At 48.3% G+C, this 24,493-nt stretch overlaps 1 protein-coding gene across 1 annotated transcript in view; it reads right to left on the bottom strand.

Annotated features, from left to right (window-relative positions):
• ADAM19 (ADAM metallopeptidase domain 19) overlaps positions 1–24,493 on the bottom strand; it is an 80,200-nt gene that overhangs the window by 4,441 nt on the left and 51,266 nt on the right. The window contains exons 9-22 of the mRNA XM_045999796.1: positions 22,410–22,576; positions 20,157–20,241; positions 19,244–19,383; positions 17,160–17,337; positions 14,502–14,591; positions 11,545–11,740; positions 10,174–10,282; positions 8,735–8,939; positions 7,716–7,793; positions 7,494–7,602; positions 6,333–6,477; positions 5,394–5,478; positions 4,850–5,074; positions 143–295 (exon numbers count right to left, since the gene is read on the bottom strand). Coding sequence (XP_045855752.1) covers positions 143–295; positions 4,850–5,074; positions 5,394–5,478; positions 6,333–6,477; positions 7,494–7,602; positions 7,716–7,793; positions 8,735–8,939; positions 10,174–10,282; positions 11,545–11,740; positions 14,502–14,591; positions 17,160–17,337; positions 19,244–19,383; positions 20,157–20,241; positions 22,410–22,576 — 1,965 coding nt within the window. The remainder of the gene's footprint in view (positions 1–142; positions 296–4,849; positions 5,075–5,393; positions 5,479–6,332; positions 6,478–7,493; positions 7,603–7,715; positions 7,794–8,734; positions 8,940–10,173; positions 10,283–11,544; positions 11,741–14,501; positions 14,592–17,159; positions 17,338–19,243; positions 19,384–20,156; positions 20,242–22,409; positions 22,577–24,493) is intronic.

The following is a 24,493-nucleotide window of genomic DNA, read 5'->3' as shown; positions in this document are numbered from 1 at the left end:
TCCTTAGCTTTTGTTCTGGAAATTCACACTCCTGCTAAAAGAGGCATGAATCGGTCTATTTTCTCAACCACATTTTTGACTCCTGGAGCCCAGTGGCCCCAACTTATGCCTTGAGGGCTTCCAAAGACTTCTAAAGACTCACCTTTGGGACAGGTGCTCCCAGAGGCCGGGGCTGAAGAGGAGTAGCGGCAGTGGGCTGCAGGATGGGGGCACCGCCTGGCCGAGGGAGGCTCTTGCGGCCGGGCACCGGGTTTGCTGGAAGGGCCTTCTGCGGTGGCCGCGGCCTGGAGAAATCCTGGGGAGAAAGCCACAAGCCTCACTCAAAGGCCAGAAGGGCCTGTTTGAAAGAAAATGCTCCTCAAAGATTACTGATCCAAATCAGAGGAGCAAAGAGATATACTGCATGGCCCTATTTAAAAACAAATTGTGGGGGCTCCTGGGTGGCTCAGTGGGTTAAAGCCTCTGCCTTCTGCTCAGGTCATGATCCCAGGGTCCTGGGATTGAGCCCCACATCAGGCTCTCTGCTCAGGAGGGAGCCTGCCTCCTCCCTTCTCTCTGCCTGCCTCTCTGCCTACTTGTGATCTCCGTCAAATAAATGAATAAAATCTTAAAAAAAAAAAAAGAAATTGTGTGCATGTGTCTACAGTTCTAGGAAAAAGCCTTTTTGGACAGCAAGCTGGCATTATCTGTTAAAATGAGAAACGGTCACTCTCCAATCTGATCATTCCACTTCCTGCTCTTTGCATAGGCGCCCAAGAACGAAACTGCAAGGATGTCGCTTGCAACACGGTTTGTGACAGCAAAGGCAATCACAAAGAGCCCAAATGTCCACCAGCAGACAAGTTAGTAAAGTTACATAGTGTTTGAAAAGAGTAAAGTCGGGCATACAGCTGAGATGGAATGATGGTAGAGAGCCACTGCAAGCGGACATACAAGTCGGAGAGGACGGTTTATGTAAAATAAGTCACCACCTTCCCCCTCCATCACCCCCACCCCAATGTCAATGTAAATGTACAGAAGAAAGTCAGAAAGGATACAGACCAAACTGATAACAGAGGTTAGGGATGGGGTGAGTGGGGAGAGGGTCATCCACGGGAACATTCTATTATTTTTCACATGGTCATATATGTGTATTACTTGAGTAAATTAAAAAAAAATTTTAAAGAAGAAAACATTTTCTGTACTGGTTTTCTGTGGGTGGTGAATTAATGGGATTCTTCACTTTGTGCTTTTGTATTTGTTTTATTACCTTCTCAATAAGGTTTTCCCTGACCACCTTACTTAAAATTACAACACCCCTTACCATAGCTTTCAGGATTCCCAGACCCTTTTATCCCAATCTCCTTCTTTTGGAGGGGGCGTATATATCACTTATCCCTCCTCCAAAATATCATAGAACTTATTTCTTCTTTTCTGCCTTTCCACCTGTCACAAGACCAGAAGCAGGGGCAGAGGTCCTTGTCTGTTTGGTTCACTGATCAGTGCCTAGTACACAGTAAGCACTCAACACATATTTGTTGAATAAATAAATTTCTGAGGGGCGCCTGGGTGGCTCAGCTGGTTAACCATCTGCCTTCAGCTCAGGTCATGATCCCAGGGGTCCTGGGATCAAGCCCCACATCAGGCTCCCTCTCCCTCTGCACCTCCCCCTTGCTTGTGCTCTCTCTCTCTAATTAGTAAATAAAGAATATTTTAAAAAATAAATTTCTGAGCTAGTCAAAATTCTTCAAATACGTGTTTCTTCTGCAATCAAAAAAATTTTTTTTTTAAACAGGGCGAAGAATGGACCATACCACCACTCACAGATCCCTAAGACTGTGAGGTGAGAGACAGAAGCCAATTTCAGGCACTGGGAGTTCCAGGGCCCAAAGTCCTTGATTGTTCCCCTTCCTGAGGTCCCTAGCAGGCCTAACAATGGCCAAAAGGCATGCAAAGGGAGAGGGCAGGAGCAAATCAGAGAAGTGGAATTTGGGGAAAGAAGCTTCTCATCTATCAGAAAACAGAGCAAACACTAAAGCTCAAAGAACAGAAGACTAGCAGATTGTTGCAACCCAAAAGCCATGCTGTCCAACTCCATCCCTTCCCCCAAGGACAATGCAATCCCCCACCCTTCCAGCCCAGACAGCTGCCAAATGGTGGGGGCTGCTGGAGGCCAGGACAGAGACCTTCTGAGGGAAGGCAACAGCTGCGAGCAGAAGTCAGGCTGCTGTGGGAAAAAGCTGTGTTCCTGAGCTGCTTGCCGTGCAATTTGAGCAATCGCGGGGCAGGGCGGGTATCTGGGCAGGAGCCGTGCAGGCATGGCAACACCAGGCCTCCCGTAGCAGCATCCTGCCACAGGCCACATTGCAGACCCAGCTGGGCTCGACCAGGGACCTCAGCCAGCACTGCCAGAGGCAGAAACAGTCATGAGATGCTCTGGCCCACTGCTCACTCAGGGGGGCAACACCTCCATCAGCCAAGCTGTGTAAGCCAGACACGGGGGGCATCAGCAATTGTTCCCCAAGTCCCATCTGTTTTCTCTCCTACGCAACTCCCGTCAGCTTCAATCCAGCACTCCAGCCACTCCCTGCCCCAGGCTACCGTCATCTCTCCTGTGGGAGGCATTTAAGCCTTCCAACTAGCATGTCTACACACCCAGTCGCAGCCCCTCAGATCAGCGATTTATACTGTGGTTGGAAGGAACCTTCCGTTTTTTAAAACCAGTGTTTTAAAGTTGAACTGTCATATGCACATAAAAATGTGAATCATAAATGTACAACTAGATGAATAATCATGAAGTGAACACACCTACATAATCCCTACCCAGGGCACGACAGAAGATTAACAGCCCCAGGAGCAGCTGGGGGTCCCTCCCAGCCACTGCACCCTGCTCCTGCCTAAAAGCCCAAAGAGCAATCCTCATAAAGGAAAAGTGGATCATGTCACCATGCCCCACCACGGCCCCCTTCCCAAGGAATGTAGAGCAAAGCCCTGACTGGAGTCTGTGGCACAGTCTGGCCCTTCCTGATTCTCCAGCCTCATCTCATAGCTCCTCTGGCCCCAAGGAGCTCTCTATTGGCAGGTCTCTGGACCAGGAAAAAGCTCTCCTCTAGAGGTCACCTCCTCAGGGAAGCCTTCCTAGATTTCCCAGAATAGGTCAAGTCCCCCTATAACTCTCTTTCTGAGAACCCCAACCCTCTCCTTCTCAGTACTGATCCCCAGTGTAACTATGCATATTGGGGTCTCTTGCCCAGTGGAATGTGAGCCCTGTGATGCTGAGCGGGCGTCTGCTTTGCTCACCACTGCCCAGTAGGGAACAGAAGAGCTAGCAAGCAGTGAAGCTGAGATCTAGACTGTGAGTGCCCCCAAGGCAGGGTGGTATCTCCTTCAACGGGGAGACCCCGGCTCCTAAATGAGGAGCTGGCACACAGGGTGGTAGAGTCTGGAGTCAGACCTGGATTAAATCCTAGCTCTTCCAATTCCTAGGTTGCAGCCCTAAGTCCCCGGACTTTGGAATGAGGCTGTATCTGGAGACAGGGACTTTAATGAGGCAATTGTGTTTAATGAAGCCATGAGAGTGGGCCCTCATCCAGCACGACTGGTATCATGAGAAGAGGGAATCTGGACACAGAGATATCAGGCACAAAGGAAAGACTGACCAAAGACACAGGAGAACGTAACCACCTTCAAGCCAGAAGAAACCAACCCTGCGGACAGCCCAGTCTTGGGTTTCTAGCCTCCAGAACTCGGGGAAGACAACTTTCTGCTCTTTGAGCCCCTGGTCAGGGGGTCGGTGGGACTCATTTAGGGCCCCCGAGCCAACTAATGTACTCTCTGCCTCCTCTCCTCATTTCTGCCCTCTTGCTCTTTTCCCTTCTCCCCTCTCCTCTCTCCCTGCCAGGCCTCCCCCTCCCTTTCTGCATCACCATTTTCCATCCTATTCCTGCCTCAGAGGAGAAAAATGGGGGACCGGCAGCTTCACGTCGCAGAAGCAAACCTGATGTGCTCGGCTCTGCCAAACTGCAGCACGGCCCCATGTCCCGGGGACCCTCCCAGAGCTGGGGCCAACCCTGCGGGGTCAGCCAGGCCCCAGTGGAGCCCCTGACCATGCCCAACAAAAGCTGTCCCAGGAGGAAAATAAACAAGTTGTCTGTCCCACTTGAGGGGTCACCCCCAACACATAGGATGGCTCCGGAAGGCACCAGGCTCGACCCCAGCCAGGGAAACATGTGTGTCTCTCGTGCGGGAAATTCTGCAAGAAGATGCAGTGGGAGCCATCCGAGCACAGACAGGCCAGATGAAGAGGCTGCTGGCAGGTGACTCACACCTTCCAGGGGCCCCTGCCCCTTGACCCGCCCTTGAGTTAGCATCCCTGTTAGACTTCCCAATTAGCAGGAGGTACAATTTGGTGAGACAAGCACTATGATGAGAGAAGTACCGGGACACCGGACTCAGGCTTGAGGGGTCAGAGAGGGCTTCTTGGGGGAAGTGGCCTCTAGGAGATCTGAGGATGAACGGGAGCTGGTCATGCAAAAGTCGGGGGAGAGGGTACCAGGCAGAAGATGAAGCATGTGCCAAGACCGAGAGGAGCACAAGGAACTGAGGCAAGTTCATTGTGGGAAGAAGGGAGGTAGTGGCCTGGTGTAAAAAGGCCAACCCAGAAGGAAATCCTCTGTAGTGTGGGGGCTGCCTGGGGCGTCCACTTCTCCACGCTCACCAGTCTCCCACTCTGGGTGCTCCCTGCGCTTCCCAGAATGCAGGGAAGGTGGTCCGCTCCTGTCTCAGAGTCCCATCTGACAGCCTGCCACTCCCTATTGCTGGCGGCCCTGAAAGTAAGGCCCTAGTACAGGGCTGCTGGGAATCCACTTACCTGGGAGAGGATGCAGTTTGGGGCCGGGGGAACGGGACGACTTGGAGGAGGCCTCCTGGATGACTCCTTCCGCTCTACTTGAGACCCAGCCCCCGGGGAGCTCCTGGCGGTCCTGCTGAGCGGCGTCAGCAATGGCACAGGTGGGGAGCCACCGTGCAGGTAGTCGGGAGGGGGCCGAGGAGGAGGCTGGGATGGCTTCCGCGAGGTCTCGGGGGTGTTGGTCACCTGTATGCATGAGACAAGGGATTCCTGAGAAACAGGAATCCTCAATGTGCTGCAAAACTCAGAGAGCCCTTGCACGTCTCACCAGGATGGCCGGAGGCCAAAGGGAGGACGTGTGAACATGCCAAACCCCCAGGGGCCTAGGGGTCAGATGCGATGTTTAAAGTCCTGAGGGGATGCGAGAACCAACAGAATCTCTCTCAAGCCAAGAAAGTGGCTTTTGTTACCAAACCACAGGCCCACAGAAAGCTCTTAGGAAAATCCAGCAGGGTCCTGGGGGATAAAGGAAAAATAGAGAAGTTCAGTGGTGCAAAGCCCTTACCTTTCGCTTGCCCTGGGGTGTCTGCAACTTAAACGTTGGGTTGGCATGGCCAGTTCCACTGTTCTGAGACATCCTGAAGGGACAACTAGTAACAAGGATGGGGGAGAAGGAAGGGGAATGTTCATCGAGGGTTAGTGTCTGAGTTCCCTCTGGCCCAGCATGGCCAGTAAGCAGATAAGCAGCTCTGGACAACATGGGATTAGTCCCCCTGAACCCTGGCTCCTTGTGTGTGGAGACACTGTATGGCCAGTAGAGAACTCTCAAGGAAAGAGAGCCGACCTTTACAAAACAGAATTTTCCTTGACACCTTCTCTTTTCCCTTTTGTGAATTTTCTTGTTCAAGGAGACACAAGGATATCACCAGCTATCCACCAGTTTCCTCAGGCAGAGATCCAGGTAGGCCTGGGATTTAAAATCCTCTCCAGAACAAGTGTAATTTAACAGGGGACTCAGAAACCACATACTCCCGGGGACCCAAAGGAGTTAATCGCTCAGGGAAAAAAAAGCCTTTGTCTTGAGTGGATGTCCAGCCACCCCTGTGACTGACTTAGGCTGGCCAGTCCATCTGGGTTGCCTCAGTTTCCTGCTCTTTGAAATGAAATCCAGACAATTATGAAGAGGATGGCAAATAGATTTCATTTTGTATTCCAACTGGAATTGGTTAGGGTCATTCTGCTGATTCTGAAGTGAACACTAGTAAAGAGAACTTAAAGTAAGATCAACTGGTAACGTTTGCCATGGTGGTAAAGCAGGGCAGAAAAGAAGATGGCGGCATGGACGTCTCACTTGCCTTCTCTGAATTAGACCCACTACCACAGGGTGTTTTTTGTTTTTTGGGTTTTGTTTTGTTTTGTTTTGCTTTGCTTTTACCACGTTCTACTTACAGAAAACTTTATTACCCACAAGTGGACCCAAGTCCTTTCTGGCACCCCATCATACCTGAACTGTTGCCTCAGTTTGGAAGGGAGGGCTAAGGGCTTGAGTTGGCCCAGTTTGTTGTTCTGTTTACAGCAGTAGTAGATCAGGAAAAGGACTGCCAGCATGAACAAGGCCGTGAACACTCCGGCTATCATAGGACCAACACCTTCCAGAAACAGAACCCGAGTGAGAAATTCAGAAGCTGTTCAGGCTGCAACAATGGCCTGATTCTTCTTCAGATATTTGATTTACATTTAATTTGCATTATTTATTTTAAATTAAGAAGTATAATGAAACACACACATTAGGTACCACTGGGAAACCACGAGTATTGGCTTAAACAGTCAGGTCAACGGGCTTTTGTACAGACCTTATAATGAAGCTTCTCCAGTTCCTCCTGTTTAATTGGAGAATTCCTTTTCAGACAAGGAGCTCAAGTTCTATTATTACTTACCACTAGTTTCCAGCCCGAATATGACTTTTCTGGATGCAAATCAACTAACCCAAAATGTTGAGAGGCTGAGACTGATCGAAGACGAGAAGCCTCACAAATAATCCACAATTTCAGATTTGGTTGCATCAAAGCTGCCTCAGTGTTCTCACAAATTACACATTTAAATGAACAAAATATATAGACACCTGTGATATTACTACTTTTACCCATTTTATATATTGGGGTTTCTTCTCTAAAAGACTTCATTCAAATAAAAGTACTTTGCTATTAAAAAAAAGAAAGAAAAAAAAGCTGGGAAACCAAAAGGCTACAATCTCTGTGATTTACCCTAAAAATTGTAAATTTTCCCACATGTCTGTTTCTCCATTTTAAGCTTGGTTCATCCAAGGACTCTGAACCGCTGTAATGTGCCCCAGGTTCATGATTCTTCTTATGTGGCCGAGAAGGACTGGTCACCAGCCCCATAGTCCAAAATGAGATGAGATTATTCAATAACCCATGATCTCTCTTGATCTCTCCCTCACACAAAGAACGTCACCCTCTCAGTAGAAATAAAGGAAAGAACAGCCGAGATGAGCCCCACACTGGCCTACCGGCCTCAGCCGCTCTCCCACTTAGCCTCATCTACAAAGTCAGGACAACGGAGCGGACTCATTCTTTGTCTACATCATGCCACCCATCCCTCCTCACAGAAGTGGGCAGAGCCCCCGTGCAGGCCAGATACTCACTGTCGGAGGGCATGGGCCCACTGTCGATGCTGCCCCCCTGGCCGGGCGTGTTGCAGAAGGGCGGGGCCCAGCCCCGGAAGCAGTGGCAGTTCTGGTTGTTGTTGCAGACCTGGAGCGAGGGAAGGGCACACGTGTCAGCACCCTGGAGGGCTCCGGTCCCCCAAGGGGCCTGTCCCTCCTGGCATTGGCACAGAGGAGCCCCAGAACCCTGGGCACACGTACCCCGTGGCCATTGCACTTCTTCCCGCAGCCTTCTGTTTCAAAGAAGGAGGTGTTCCTGCACTGGCCCTCGAAGCAAATCTGTAGCGAGGAGGAAACCAAACTGTCAGTCCGGTGGAAGGGATGCTGGTTAGCCACCAGGAACCGGGGCTTTTACACCTAGAACACATGGACTCAAAAACGAACTCCGTTTTAGGTATTTATTACAGAGAAAAACTGAAAATGGCCTAAAAAGGGGCACTTCGGTGGCCCAGTTGTTAAGTGTCTGCCTTTGGGATCGAGCCCCGTGTTGGGCTCCCTGCTCAGCGCGAAGCCTGCGTCTCCCTCTCCCACTCCCCTGCTTGTGTTCTCTCTCTCTGTGTCAAATAAATAAATAAATAAATAAAATCTGGGGGGAAAAAAAAAGAAAAGAAAGAAAGAAAATGACCTGAAAAACCAGGACAACCTAAATTCTAAATTCTAAATTAACTAAATTCTGCTATTCCTTTTGTGACTTGGGAGAAAATAACAAACATTACATTTTTAAAACATTATATCTAATATAATAAATATATTATTACATCCTACATTAATGTGTCGGTTATATGTTAGTTACTTTGTTATATACTAATACGCACTGATTTTAATATTAGCCTTAAAAAATAACAAAGCTGACAGCAGTCAGCTCTGTGAGTGCTTCACACGTTTTTTATAATTTCGTTCTCAGTTCACTGTGAAATAGGTGCCCTTATTTTCCCCAGGCTTCTGGACTAGAGTTTAGTCCATTCCATAAATCATATAATAATTTATGATGAGGACAAAAGTGATACTAGCTAGCTACTCTAAGTGGTTTACAGGGATTCTCTCATTTAATCCTAATGACAATCCTATGGGACGGGTCATGCTATTGCTAACGTGCTTTATAAAGGAAGCCACTGAGGCTCGGGGAGGCTGGGAAGGTGGGATTGGAACCCAGACACCTTCCCTCCAGAGCTCACATTTGTCAGTCACTCCTCTCTCCCCTGAGTGAGGCAGGGACTCACATGGTTGTAGCCACACTTGGTCCCAGTCATCACCAGCCCTGGGTCCAGCATATCGCCCTCCTCCTCGGGACCACGGTAGACATGGGTGCCCCGGCACCGGATCTGCCTCCCGTTCAAGATGATGGTGGTGTCGATGGGCACTGCGTTGGACTCCAGCGGCCGGGCCTCAGAACTCTGACACTGGATCTTCCCACACTTGGCATCTCTGAGCCCAAGAGAGAGGAAGGGAAGGAAGGAGGTGGAATCAGAGGCAGGGGAAGAGCTGGGGCACAGAAGGGCTTTGGTCTTTCTCGGCCAGGAGAGCAGCTCAGATAGGGGAGGAGCCAGGGAGCTGTGTGTGATCTAGGAACCCAGCAGGACAGATCTCATGTGAGCTTAGACTCAGGACAGGAAATAAGATCCTTGTCCGCAGGTAGATCTACGCCAGAGAACTGGCCTAGGGAAGTCCCCTCTACCGCAAAGACAACTGTCTGACCTGAGCAACTGTCCACTTATCCTCCAGTCACCCCCTTGCACTTAGGGGCTGCAGCCAGAAGCCTGGTGTCAGCCCCAATGCCCCATTCTCCCTTGCTCCTGGGTTCAAGTGATTTTTGAGCCCTGTCAATCATTCCTCGTATACATTAGCCCTAAATCACATCACTGTCCCTCTCTACCTGGACACCAGGGGTTGGACCTCCCTGCCTCCTGTCTTGCCTCCACTGGAGTCCAATTTCCAAACTCCTCTCAGCCAAAGTCCAAACTGCCCTAGTCATGCCTTCATGGCTTTTCATGATCTGGTTCCTGCTCAGCCATCCAGGCTCATTTCTCCGCAGCACCCCCTCCACTGTACCCCAACATCATACTTAACTACATCAAACTGTTCTCACCTCCTCCGACCACCATCTACTCTCCCATGTGCCCGCACCATTCCCCACCCTGCTCAACTAGATAATTTCTCCAGATTTCAGTATAGGTGTACCTTCAGTTGGGACACCACCTTGACCTATGAAGACCAGGTTTGGTGGCTCTCTCCACAGTTCTGTTATCACCTGGTATTGTTAGTTAAAAGTCCCACATACTCAGCATCATACCGGCACGCGGCAAACACTCAACAGATGGGTGGATGGTCGGTTGAAATGAATGAATGAACGAACGAATGACAGGCTATTCAGAAGCGGGTACAATCAGCATCCCACAGAAATGACCCAAGAGAGCCGACTCCCTGCCCAACTGTAAGGTCCGAAAAGGAAGCGTAGCCAGCTCTCTAGGAAGCACTGCCATCCACACTGCTGCTCTGACTTCCTTAGACTGAACGGTACATTGTCTAACAATGGGCCTGGAATAGGGGGTTGACTGACAATTATTTAAAGGCCCAGGCTGCTGATCTGGGCAGGAGTGAGGACAGAGCAGAAATGGCCCTGTCACCCTTCATCTTCTGGAGTTAGCCCTAAGGTCATCACCTCATGTTGCACTTTCTGTGTTCCCCATTCATGTCCTTTCCACAGTTTCCAAAGGTGTCCCCTGCCACATTCACCTTCTCGAAGCAGAGATCAGGAGCAGGCCGGGCTCCTGGGTGGGCAAGAAACATTTATCAGCACACTAGCCAACTTTAGGTGAAGTCAGAAGCCCCCAAAGTGCAAAGCTAGCCCTTGGTAAAGTCATGAGGTTAAGAACGTTTCTGGGGAGGGAATGGTCAGATTCTTCTTCCTGTACCCCATCAAGTTGTTCCACCCCCAACTTCTCATCAAGACCTATTCATAGAAAAAGGTTTTATGTCAGTTCGTTATACCATACTGAGGTGTTATATCTGCGGGAGGTTTGTGTGCTAAGCCTTCTCTGTAATGAAAAAGCCATGTCCCATTTTGGATTTTAAATTGGGTAATAAATGCACAGAATTTTAAAGAAATAAAGTATGTATTTTTCTAAGTAGTCATTCCTGTTCCTACTGCCCCACAACCCGGGGAAGTAATCACAACTAACAGTGTATCTTCTAAAGGTAACTGTATCTCTCTTCTAGAAACAATTCTTATGTATCTTCTAGATAATCTATCCAATAAAGAATGGCAGCAATTCTAATCACTATTCTGCAACTTGCATTTTCCACTTAATTTATTGTAGGAGATGGTTTTATTCAGTACATACAGAGTTGTCTCCTTTTACTCAGTTGCAGAGGGGTCCATGACATGGGTGTACCAGGATTAATTTAATTGGTCCCTACCAAAGGACATCTAGGGTCCTAGAGCTATCCCTAATACTACCGCAGTATCCTTCTAAATCTGTCTTCATATACATGGGCAAATAGAGGAGTAGGATACTCTCCTAAGTAGTGGAATGGACAGGTCCAATGGGAAGCTCATGTGAATTCTGATATCTTCAAATTGCTTTCCATAGAGGTTGTACCTATAGGTCTCCTCGAATTCTCCATACTATATTATTACCACTCTTATTACTATAGTTATGGTACTATAATGATTATTATATTACTGTTCCAGTCTCTGCCAGTCTGATATGAGAAATCCCATCTCATAGTAGTTATAATTTGTTTCCACAAATTCATATAAGTTTCATATAAGTGAGGTTAAACATCTTTTCACAGCTAAGGGTCATCTGCATTTCCTTTTCTGTCTCCATCCTCTGCCCACTTTTCTATTGGGTTATTCTTATCCATTTACCCGCTCTGAGGACTTAAAGCATCAAGGAACTGGGAAGAATGCTGTTCACTGTCTCTCTGAAAGTCTACCCTGGGTCAAGGGGAAGTAGAAGGTAGTATCTAGAGATGCCGCCTGGAAGCGGTGGGTGGGAGGAGGGCTGCTCTGTAGGACGGTCCTTACCAGGCCCCCACAGCTGCTGGCACTGCTCCTGGTAGGTGAGGCACATGCCATTGTAGCAGTAGGCCTGGCCGCCCTCACAGGGGGTGCCGTCCATCTGGTAGAAGTTGGTGGGGCAATGCGGAGACTTGCCCGTGCAGAATTCTGGGAGGTCGCACTGCCGTGCCTGCTCACGGCACAGGGTCCCAGGGGCCAGCAGCTGAACCGAGAGGAACAAGAGGGGAAGAAACAGTCAGTCTCCTGCATGTCCTCAACCCGACCAGCAAAGCACTCATGGGCATCCCTCTTGTGGAACAGTTTCCCTTTTCCACTATCCCAGGGACCGCTGTTTCGCATGACCTCATTAGCTTCAACCATCGTCAGCCTTTTAAGACGAATAATGACTTAAAGGTTTTCACAAATGCTAGCTCATTTCCTCTTCTTAGCAGTTTTAAGAACTAGGTAAGAATAATATTTAGGCAACAATTTACAGTTTACTAAGTGCTTTAGTAAGAATGGTTACTTTTATGGAGCTCCCACTTAATGGCCAGTACAAATATTACCTCATTTATTTTTCCTGAGAGTCCTGCAGAACATATAGTTATTCCTATTTTACACATAATGAAACCTGAGGCAGAAGAGGTTAAGCGAGGTATCGAAAAGTCAGCTGGTCAGTAAGTGGCTGAAGAGCCAGGCCCACTAATACATTCACACGAATGTGTGTGCACGCACACACACACACACCATTCACAGAACACCCCCGAGTTTACAAAGCACTTGAGCAGTAATATATCCCCATTACTGAGCCAAGCACTGGGCTAAGTTACACATTCTGATCCCATGTGAGCCTTACAATATCCATGAGCCAGATGCTGTCATTTGCCTCTTGGTGGAGATAAAATAACCTGATGGATAGCACGACGGTGGGCAATGGTAAAGACGAAGTTTCCCATCTGAGTGTTCCAGTGTCCCTGGGTGGTCAGTGGGTCCGTGTTACTAACACTCCTCCCATTTTGCGGATAAGGAACCTAGACTTACATGGTTAGTAGGTGGCCCTAGGGTTTGAACGGAAGGCCTCAGGCTCCAAGCCCCATGTTTCTGCACACACTTCTCTCTAGAGAATCCTTTCTGAGAACCAAACTGAATGGGCATTGTCCATGCTTATTCTCCGGCCCTTGTCCGAGCCTCAAGGGACCCCACCCAGCACAACCTCCACGGGGAGATGCCAAGTCTACCTTGGAGTCAAACCAGACGGTGAGTTTCCCCAGGCCTGTAAGGAAAGCTACATCTGAGAAGAGGCCCTCCCTACTCTCAGGGCACCCCACACCACCCACAAGGTCTTGCCAGGAGAGAAGGCAGAGAATGGCCCCGCTGAGCAGTCTGCTGAAAGCAAGGAGCCTCGGCTTTCAGGGCAGACCCTGGCGATGCGTGGAGGAGGAAGAGGCAGGGCGCGTCTCCACCACCAGAGCAGGAGGGAGGTGGAGAGGATGCACCTGGAGCCAGCCTGCCTGGCTTCAGATCGAAGCTCCTTAACTAGCAGTGGGGCCTGGGGCAGCTGCTTAACCTCTCTGGGCTAGCACAGAGTCAACGGGGATAATAACCTTTTCATGGGATTGTTACAAGGACTGCCTTCAAACAGAGCACCGGAATAGTATTTAGCACATAACGAGCACTTGGCAAGTGGCAGATGGAAGCATAGGTCCAGAGTTCCTAGCCAAACTTTGGGGCCAGATGGGCTTCCGACTTCTCAGATTTCAGAAAGCAGACATTACACACAGGTACACACATATGTACATATATGCATTCGCACATTATACATGTCTATTATATGACCCCCCCCAGGAAGACCTGGGGTTATACTTTATAATCGAACACATTAATTTTTCTGCAGCACAATAGAAATATTCACTTTGAGTGTGTCTTTCTTAAAAAAAGACTGTCATTATGTCAATTCAGGTAAAATTTGTCACCAAATGTGTTAAGAAATTTTTTTTCTGGTTTTTAGAATTTTCTGAATAAAAGACTGTCATTATGTCAATTCAGGTAAAATTTGTCACCAAATGTGTTAAGAAATTTTTTTTCTGGTTTTTAGAATTTTCTGAATTTTAGAATTACAGATAAGAGATTGTAAAGCGATAGAGGCAATGAGTAGTAATACCTTCCACATCGATACTAGGCGTGTAGGCTCCAGAAGCAGGGAAGCATGGTTCAGCGCCTCCTGGCCGTGTGACTGGGGGTCAGCCACTTATTCCCTGAGCCCCAGTTTACTCATCTTAAAGTGAGGAGGATGTTAATAGACGTCTCATGGGACTTTTGTGAGGACTGAATGAGATAATATATATAATATGTATCTCTGCATAGTGCCTGGCATCTGATAAGAAGTCCACTGATTTTAATCAAAATTAGATTATTATTATGAGCTCCAAATGAAATCAAGCCTACTCTCTCTGGACACTTCCTTTAAGAGAAAAAAAAAAGTCTTCCTTCCATAAAACAAAGTCAGGGAGATAGACCATAAGAGACTCTAAACGATAGGAAACAAACTGAGGATTGCTGGAGGGAAGGGGGTGGATGGGGTAACTGGGTGACAGGCATTAAGGAGGGCACGGGATGTAATGAGCACTGGGGGTCACAGACAACTGATGAGTCACTGAACTCTACCTCTCAAACTAATAATACACTATAGGTGAATTAACTAAATTTAAACAAAATAAAGTTTTAATAAATGAATAAATAAAGTCAGTCTTCCATCTTCCAGGGAGCACAGCCCTCTGGGATGACTTGAAGCCAGTGAGGCACGGTACGGGAAATAGTAAACTTTACCGGGGGGTCAGCCCAGATGCGTGTTCCTGAAACTCGGCCGCCATCACTTCCCCGGGATGGAGGCTGAGTCCCAGCCATTAGCCCACAGCAGAGCACTGAGTTGTTGGATCAGAACCCTGGGGTTCTGGGGGCAGTGGGATGGGAAAAGGGCCTCTTACCTTACACCGGTGACAGCAGGCGCCGTGGGCACACTCAGCCCCTTCCCTCAGGGTGCAATTCGAGGCATTGCAGCACGGGTTTTTACATTCCTGCAGGGGCGGAGGGTATGGCCATGAGCCTCTGGGGCAGCTGAGCAGGGAGGGAGAGGGGTGGGGTGAAGCCCTTCCCCCACCTCCTACACTTCCACCACCCAGCCCCACATGCCCGTGGGGCCCAAGCTCCCTAGAAAATATTTACCACAAAATTCGCTTTATAGGTTTATCATGAAGCTCATGTATATTCATCACAGAAAATATACAAAGGCACAATCATCAGTAACATCACAACACAGACACACATTTTGCGTGTGAATATTTACCCAGGTGTTTCTCCCTTCCGCATAGACAGATACATATTTATTTTACAAAATCATAGTATCCATGCTGCTTTTTAATCTAATATGTACCTTTCTCCCTGAAGTCCTGTATTCTTCAAAAACATGATGTTTAGCATAAGATTACACTCTAAAGGGATTCTGGGATTTGTTTTCTCATCCCCAGTAGAACGTCCAGAGACCACGTCTTCTACTCCTGCCCTCCCCGCCCCCACCCTCCTGGGCCTGTTATCCCATAAGAAAAGGCCACCGAAAGCAAAGGCCAGGCTGGAACAATCTGAAGTTTATGTCAGTCCTGAGGCCTGCCTCCCCAGACTGCTCTCACCACCCGCTGCTCTTCCTCACCCTTCACTGGCCTGGACCTTTCTGGAACAGAACATCTTTATGGGTTCTTCCTTCTTGCCATATGGGTCCTGAAGTGCTGATGTACAGCATGAAATTTAAAAAGATGCTGAAACACCCCAACGACTCCGAGGGTCCTTACCACTCTCCTGCTATATTTGTAGGCCTATCCTAAGCCCCCTGACAATGTGCCAGGCCCCCGAGGTCCACCGCAGCACTGTGAGGCGTGATTATTGCCATTTCACAGATGGGGAAATGGAGCTCAGACAAGTCCTATGCTGGCAGGCACACAGCCAGCTGAAGTTAAGCCATGTCTGCCTGGGGCATGTCCCAAGCTTATGAATCATATCATAACCTTAACCGCTCAGGTCTGGCAGGGAGAGACACATCCCATGCCCGGCTACCATACCCATCCACTTGTTTCCCCTAAGAGAAGGAAGAGGCCGCTTTCCTTCCATTAATCTCCCACTGTCCTGGGCTCCAGGCAGGGTTTTCTCCCGCTTCAGGGTGGGGTTCCTCCTCTAGCTGAAGTGTGCTTTCTCTCCCTGTGCTCCTCAGGAACTCCTAACTTTGCCTTCAGATACGGGGTCACCAGTCACACGCGCACCTGAGTAGGGCAGCTGCCCTCACACTGCAGGTGCTCGCAGCACAGACCACTGGCCCTCTACCAAAGATTATACTCATATACTTTTGCATTATTTGGTCAATTTTATGTTTCTCCCACTAGATGATACGCTCCACAAGGACAGGAACCCTGTCTGTTTTTGCTACCCATCCTGTCCCTAGCACCCAACATAGTGCCCCACACTCAGTAAGTACTTGCTGAACATAAGCCAGCTGGCTGAGCCCACTCGCAGACTGCTCCTCATCTCCACCAGACCCTCCATGGTAAGAGGGCCACCTCCCTCCTTTCTGATCGGTCTGGATCGATCTCTCTGAACTCGTGGTGGTGGGAGTGGCAGAGCCTTTAACTAGTTTTTGTTTTATTAGGAAAGTTGTGTGCTGGCATTGGAGACAAAACTCAGGGGTGGCTGGGTGGCTCAGTCAGTTGAGCATCTGATCTGAGACTCTTGGTTTCAGCTCAGATCATGATCTCAGGGTCGTGAGATCAATTCCTGTGTAAGGCTCTGAACTGAGCATGGAGTCTGGCTTAAGACTCTCTCCCTCTCCCCCACACCACCCTTGCTCTCTCTCTCTCTCTCCCTCAAAATCAAAACAAAAAGAAAACCAAAAATCAAACCACAGAGAAGGTTATAACATCAAACAGTCGTGTACAAACCCTCAGTCTCCCCTTCACACAGCTGCCTGTTCTGCATATGTTAATGTACATATTTTGTCCTTCCGAAAATAGACATGAAACCATCCAGTTCTGCTTTTTTGCAGAACAACACATATCTGGCAAAAATGACAGAGCTCTGCTGTATGCCCACCACTCAGTTTGAAGATCAGAAGGAAGTACAGAGCTTGAACACAAACAGTTCTGTTCTTTCTTCCTGCGGCAGCCCTTTCTAGACCTAACAGTGCTTCCTACAACCTCTTTCAATCCTCTCTTCTCTAGCCTAAAGAGCACAAGCTTATTATTTTAAGCCTCCCCAAGGCCCAGGTTCAAGTTCATATATCCAACCGTGTGGCCTCTAGAATAAAGTCCGTGCAGCTGGAGGACCAAGAGGCCATCTGTAACTGCACTGGGGAGGAGACGATGGGTTTTGGTTAGACCAGACACTCACAAGGTGGACACCAGCAGGGCTGACCTCAGTCTGAGAGAGTCTGTACAAATGGTCCATACTGAAGTCTTACTCTCCGCATCTGATTTGTGATGGGGTCCATGCGTATGTGGGAAATGCCTGAGACTAAGAAGTGGTGAGTTGCATTCTCTTTGACGTGAACATTCAAAACCAGTGCACACTCTCCCCTTCCCACTAGCATTACCATGACATCTTACCTCTTCCTCTCCACAGTCACATTCTTCCCCATCTTCCAGGTACCCATTCCCACACCTCCGGCCTCCATACAGTGTCCTGGTGTCTGGCATATTGGAGAGACACATTCCACCGCCTGACTGCAGATACCTGTCCAGCTCCTTCCTGTTGCAGCCATTGAACACTCTTGGAAAGGGATGCCTGGCAGAGAGTAAGACTGGAGTCAGATGGGATCTGAGCATCAGGCAGCCAGAACAGTCTTAGTCCTGCCGCCCATGAGGCTGATTCCATCTAGACTTAGACCCCCATAGTCTCAGACACACATTCTGTCCCCTTAGAACGTCACGGATACATTATCTTACAACTGTTTCTCAGCACCTCATGACGTTCTTTTTTCCCTCACTGTGCACGGAGGAGGTATGTGAAAATCAGAAGCAGCAATTTCTGCCCTTTGTAGGAAAGGGTGCCATAAATAAAGGGTAATTGAATATGTTATAATAGGTTTCCCGAGTTTTAGAGCTGAACAGAATACTAGCCAATCCAAACTTTCCTCAAGCTGTTATTAGATGGAGATTTTCTTGGAACAAAAGAATAGGCCAAAAAAAGCCAAGCTCATGGGTTCAATTTCTTCACTGGGGCCAGGGATCTTATGACCTCTATTCTAAGGACACAGGCAGCACTCCAAACTCAACCAGCAATTCACAAAAGCATAGTTTTATCACAAGATTGTGAAAGGTGCCGAGTCCTTTGATTGGAAAAAAAAAAAAAAAAAAAGATTCAGAAGTCATACAGGTCAGTACCACAATTTAGGTCTGTAAAGGCAGAGTTATCCTATCCGCAATGCACTAAACCAACTAAAAGCCCCTTCCATTGTTCGTTCTGTCATAAGGCATTTGTGGCCAAAAATTTTTAAACTACTTTAGTAGTTTATATTTGCGTATAGTTTAAAACAAAGTGGAGTAATAATGAATATCACTCCCAACCATATGACTATAAACACGCTTTTTAGATTGAGAGAGAAAGGGGCGGCCTTAACCGTGAGCTCTTAGGGAGTTGAGCATGACCCGTGGAGTTGTATGCTGCACATCAACATCATCCTTTGTACGTCACAGCCGAGAAGTGACAGACAAACACTGGACACTGGAACTCCAAGAGAGTTGCATTTCCTCTTAGGGACACTGAAACACCATTCCCTAAGAAGCATAAGCAGGCTCTAATGGCTTGGGGTAGAGGGAACACAGACTCCCACCATGATACCTTCCAAAGAGTGACTCAGGTCTTGGAAGAACCCAATGCCCTCTGCTGCACGAGTTCAGATACTAAATATTAAGAGTTGTAACTAAGAATTGTGGGTGTTAACAGAATTCTCTTTCAAAAGCTTTGGTTAAAAAGCCCCTCATAGGGGCGCCTGGGTGGCTAGTGGGTTAAAGCCGCTGCCTTCGGCTCAGGTCATGATCCTGGGGTCCTGGGATCGAGTCCCGCATCGGGCTCTCTGCTCAGCGGGAAGCCTGCTTCCTCCTCTCTCTCTCTGCCTGCTGCTCTGCCTGCTTATGATCTCTGTCTGTCAAATAAATAAATAAAATCTTAAAGAAAAAAAAAAAAGCCCCTCACAGATACAGGGAGATGTAGCTGGCTTGCTCTTGTAAATGTAACCTGCAAATTCCCTGAGGAGTCACTTATGTGGGCATGGATGTTCCCTGTCCTTTTCCTTGTTGTGCAGGCTACATCAGAACTTTGAGTCAGCACTGACAAAGTTCCCTTGGGATGAAGGGACTTCAGGGTTGGGGTTGTTCAAAATGAGTCCTCTTCAAAAATTCATGAAGTGAAAAGGATACAAGGGGTCAGGCCAATTTTCTAGCTGAAGACCCTAAGACAGAAATTAAGCATATCTAGGGTTCCACCAGCACCCAACCACCCGCTACAGACCTAGAGCTCCTTGTACACATTTGCTTTCTAGGTTCTCTTCCAATTTCTTTGTCGTCAACCACATTTCTCTCCAAAGGCCCCGCGAGAGCTGTAACAGAGGCTCCTAGGGCCCACGGGGAGGAACACTTGGGTTGTACCATCCTCACACGCTCTGTTCTCCCCACCTTGCTGTTGGACTCACCCGGTGGCAGCCGCCATGATGCACCCGCCGTCAGCCGCGCTGGCCGAGCAGCAATCCGCAGAATCGTGGCTCATGCCAAAGTTGTGGCCCATCTCGTGGGCCATGGTGGCAGCCACACCAATGGCATTCTCAGAGTGGTCCTGCCCAAGGAGAGAGTTCAGGTCAAGAAGACATCTCTCCCTACTCCCTGCTTCTGTCTTTTCTTAGCCAGGCCTCACAACTGCCCGCTGATTCCATGATCAGCATGTACAGACTCGGGGATGGAAGCCTGTGCCTTTAACTGTCATGCTACCTCTGTGGGTAAAGGGTGGACAGACAGATGGGCGAGCAGGCCTCCTTGACATCTACTTCACAGGTTAGAAACGAATCATCCAAACAGTCCCACAGAGCCAGAGGGAATTTCAAAACAAGGCTGGAATTTCCTAACCATGACTTTGAGACAAGCTCTTGTTTCATAATGATATGCATAATAACATAAAACGTAGTAAAGAATATTTTAAAATCTCTATTATCTTACTATTCTCTAGCCCCTGGTTTGGAACACATGAGAGATCTAGCGACATCACTAGATGTAATGTAGGGCTCTCCTGAACTTGAAAATTGGGGATAAGCTATAATAAATGAAAATTTACCCCTGGATACTTCCATCTCTTAGAATTTAGTGATTTCGTTTTAAACAACTGCCCTACTTGATGTCAAGGGTTTTTTTTCCCTGCAACTATATACATATATATATATATATATATATATATATAGATATATATATACATATATATCTATATATATATATATATATATATATATATATATATATATATATACATATATATCCCCCCCCCCCCCAAAGACAACCTCCTGTCCTGTGAGGAAGTTTTCTGCCTTCTGCAGCACCAACATCCTGGCAGAGACTCACCATGTTGACTCCTCCAGACTGGTACACGGAGCACATGGCCATGAGGGGGGCCAGCCCAATGGTGGTGCCGTGGAAAGACATGCCCCTGCAGGAAGGAAGGAAGGAAGAAGAGAAGGTCATTCAGATGGCAGCTGTGAGGGCCGTTCCTCTGTGCCTGGGAGCAGCGGCCATCATGGTGTTCCTTGGCCCCGCTGCCATCCGAAGATTGTTGCCAAGGAGAGACCCCGGTGTTCTAGGCCAGCTGGACAACTTCCAGGTCACCACACCTCTCCCTTCCTCGCATCTACTCTCTCACTGTTCCAGAGAACTAGAAAGGGCAGAAGGCCACTTTTTCCCACAGTATGCCCAGAGCCCCATTCCCTGGAAGGAAATGGGCGGGGTTCATAAAGCTGCCTCCCATTCCTGCTGCAGAGGAAAAGGTCAGAGGGAGGGGCTGAGCGAAGAGTGGCACAGGTTCTGATGCTGAAGTGACTCATGACCACTTCTGCCAGCTGCCAGGGTCCCGTGCCATACCCTGGGCTCTGCGGTATGCGGGACAGGGCGGGGTTGGGAAGACTGGGCAGCAGCTGTGGGGGCTGATGCTTCATTTCCACATCACTTTGGGGCCAAAGAAACAGATGTGTCCCATCAGGGGCCTCGGAAAGTGCAGCTGGGTGCAAAAATGAGCTGTTTCTGCCTTTGTTTTGCAATGGTGATGCAAACCTGCCAACAGCCAGCGACGCTTCCCTGGCTCAATCCACCCCTCTCTCAGCTGTATCCATCCAGGGCAGGGGAGAGGGAATGAATAAAAACACCGGTATTCTCGTGCACGCCATAAACAGGGAATTTATTTAAAGGATCTACATGGAAGTTCATTACGTGGTGCTCTCATAGCTCCCTGTTTGTCTTCTCATCTAGATCATGAGAACTTGAGAGCCAAGATGGCCTTATTTCTTTGGGGGGGATCACCAGAACTTAGCACAGAATCTGACACATAGGGGGCACTTAATAAGTGTTTGCTGAATTGAAGGCAGATTCTTCTTCAGAGAAACAATTTGCAAGAAAACACATAAAATACATGCAAATCTCTATGAAGCCCCAAAGGTTATTTTATAAACTTAGAAATGGCCTTAGGGAAGTCTTACTGGACACGTGGATTCAAGGTTTTGCCCAAAGCAGGGCACCAGGCTTCCAAAATTCAGGAAAACTCCCAAATTTCCTAGGTGAATGTACCATTGTGAAATAACCATAGCCCATATTTTGGGTACAGTTACTTCCCCAGTTCTTTTAAAGACTTTTTTTTTTTTTTTTTTAAATTTGACAGAGGGATTTAGAGAGAGAGAGCACAAGCATGGGGAGCTACAGAGGGAGAGGGAGAAGCAGCCTCCTCGCTGAGCAGGGAGCAGGATGCAAGGCTCAACCCAGGACCCCCAGGATCATGACCTGAGCTGAAGGCAGATGCTTAACCCACTGAGCCACCAGGGTACCCTCCCCATTTCTTTTAAAGAAGCAACAAATGTCTAAATGATTGTTGATTCAGAAAGATTTTTTAGGGAACAAAAGGAAATAGTTTTATTATGTATGTGCTTTTTGTTATAACTGTCTCAGAACACCTTTGGAAGTCAACACTAAAAATACCAGATATTTGCCCCCCCCACCCCTGGGGGACTTCAGGGGCCCTCATGACCCCCAACACTATCTATTCTTTTCTCTCTGGAATTAGAGAAGTTCCAGCACAACCCCCCGCCACCCCCAATGTCTCCCTCCCCTCCAACGCACGGTTCCTGCACTATCTGCCTCTTGAAGCAGTTCCGGCTCTCGGCGCTGAGCCCCTGGGAACAAAGTGAAGGGCAAGCTGAGGAAGCTACAGCTTTGGCAGATGAGTGTGTGTTCTACAAAGCACCACAAGGACCAAAAGGAGCCCCTTAGGCTGTTTGGAAGCAGCCCCTGATGGTCAGTCACTTCCCAAATACACGTCCTGCTGTTTCAGATGGTCAACGGAATGTAAGTCTAAGCTTCTCACCTAGATCGTCAGGACTTCTTGGGGCTGTTCTGCCTCTTAGGATTTTAGTATTTTTCTGGGTGTCCTGGCGGCAGAGCCCATGTCTGAGAAATAAGGGATTGTTTGGAACAGAGCGGCAGGATGGCTAGGACCACCCACACTGAGCACCGGGTGGGCAGGGGAAGGCAGGCACAGGGTGCCCACACTGCAGGCTGCAGGCGTGTGCTGTGCAGCCAGCCCCAAGGAAACACACATGCACGAAGGCCACGTACGTGATTAACTGGGCGTTGTCATGGTTCTTCTGGGTGAGCAGCTTGCGCCTCCAACTGAGAAATGACCAGAGAGTAGAGTAGGGGTTCTCCGAGACTTCACACATATTCCCATGCGTCCAGACTTCCAAGCCCACGAGCGCAATCCGGATGTTCAAGGATCGGTAAAACTGAAAATGCACACAGGGAGCCACGGCATCAGCTGTCGATATCAGCCTGAGATTTACATGCTCCTTCCTAGCCTCAGCACTCGGACTGGACCCCAGATTTCTCTTTGGCACATGCCCCCGGGGCATGGGGGGCGACAGGGGCTGCGAGTCACGTTTCTCAGGAGAGAGCAGTGAGACCCTGAGAAAGACAGCCAACGTTGTGCAGGCAGAGCTGGGGTCACTTAGCTTGGAGGCAGGACAGGACACAGACTTGCTTCCGCACGTGGACAGGGCTGTCCTGTGTAGACAGCATCAATGCTGTCTCTAAACTGCTCCTAAAGTGGGGCGTGGCCAATAGGTATGACAGACAGGAAGACCCGTTTCATTTTAAAAATAGGAAAAAAAAAATCCTTGTAACTAAAGTTAGTCATAAGGAAGCTCAGAGCTAAGCTTTGCTTTTGTCTGCGATAAGGACCCTGGGCCCAGCCATCCAGTACAAACCTCTCTCCCAGTTCCTTACACGGTTACGTATATTTTTTATATATGTCTAAAAAGTCCTGTTATACAAAATTCCTCTTATACGTTGAGATGTGACTTACATAACATAAAATCCACCCATTTGGGGGTATACAGATCAGTGTTTTTAGTAAATTTACCAAGTTGTAACATGATCACCACAATCCAATTAGAGAGTATTTTCATCACACCAAGAAAGACCCCCATGTCCATTTATAGTCTGTTCCCATTTTCACCCCCAGACCCAAGTGATCACTAATCTGCTTTCTGCCTCGACAGATTTACCCTTTCTAGATGTTTTCTTTAACCAGAATGACCAGACCACACATGTGGTCTCTGTGTCTGGCTTCCTCACTCAGAGTGTTTTTGAGATTCATCTCTCTCATGGCCTATATATCACTGAGTCCTTCATTTTATTGCTAAACAGCGTTTCGCTGTATGGATACGCCAGACTGTAGATGTGTGGGGTCTCCTACACCTTGACAGATATGCTCATTCGCAAAAGTTTCCTTTCTTGTCCCTGGAGGTGTTCGGACTTTGTCACCCATGCCACGGACCGCCAGCATGAGGCTGCAAAGGTCCCAGATCACCTCTCGAGTTCTGTCCAGAGATCCTGAAATTCTAGAAATGAGACCTGACTCTCAGGTTCCTTCAGACCAGGTCAACACCTGAGCTTTGTGATGTGGTCTCTTTCATCTCTTACACCTACACACAGGAAGAGGGTTCTCTGCAAAGCTAAGTGCCACCGGAAAGCACAGGTTCAAGGGACTCTTTGGCCTACCCTAGAGATTACTGAGGCAGTTACTCTGAAAACAAAATTGCACGGAAATTTCCCCAGGTCTCGTGAGCAGAAGATACCATCTTAATCCAAAATGGGCGGGTAGTGCGGCAGCTAAAAACAACAGTCGTCACATTGATGTTTACTGAGCACATTCTATGTCCCAAGCACGGAAGCTCAGGAAAGTTCAGTGACTGGCCCAGAGTCTCAGCAGGAGGACGGCGGAGGTGGGATTAAGGCCCAGACAATGAGATTGGATTTCAGAGCCACTCAAGCCCCTCCCGGCTCCGGCTCCGGCTCCGGCTTCCGGGCCAGCATATTCACACATCTAGAGAATCATCTTGCCCCCAAGAAGCTGCGGCCTAAGATGGGCTCCAGCTTTCGTGAAAGAGCAGTTGATTGCCAAGGAAATTCTGATTTTCCCGTTTTGTGCCAGGTCAATCGTTACAGAAAATAAAGGGTTTTATTTAGGATTCCAATTTGAACTTGCTTCATGAGGGAGATTTAAGGACTTAAACTTGGCTTTTTTCACAGTTAAGGAAAAACATTTTGGATTGGGTTCCTGATTCAGCAAATTTAGTGCAGTTCATTCCAGTTTTAGTTCAACAACAGTTCAGTTCAAGTAGCTGGGTCAGCAAGCCTCA

The sequence above is a fragment of the Meles meles genome, chromosome 3, assembly GCF_922984935.1.
Source record: "Meles meles chromosome 3, mMelMel3.1 paternal haplotype, whole genome shotgun sequence".
In the NCBI taxonomy this organism is placed as follows: domain Eukaryota; kingdom Metazoa; phylum Chordata; class Mammalia; order Carnivora; family Mustelidae; genus Meles; species Meles meles.
The sequence above is the reverse complement of the archived record's forward strand: the minus strand, read 5'-3'. Positions and strand labels throughout refer to the sequence as shown.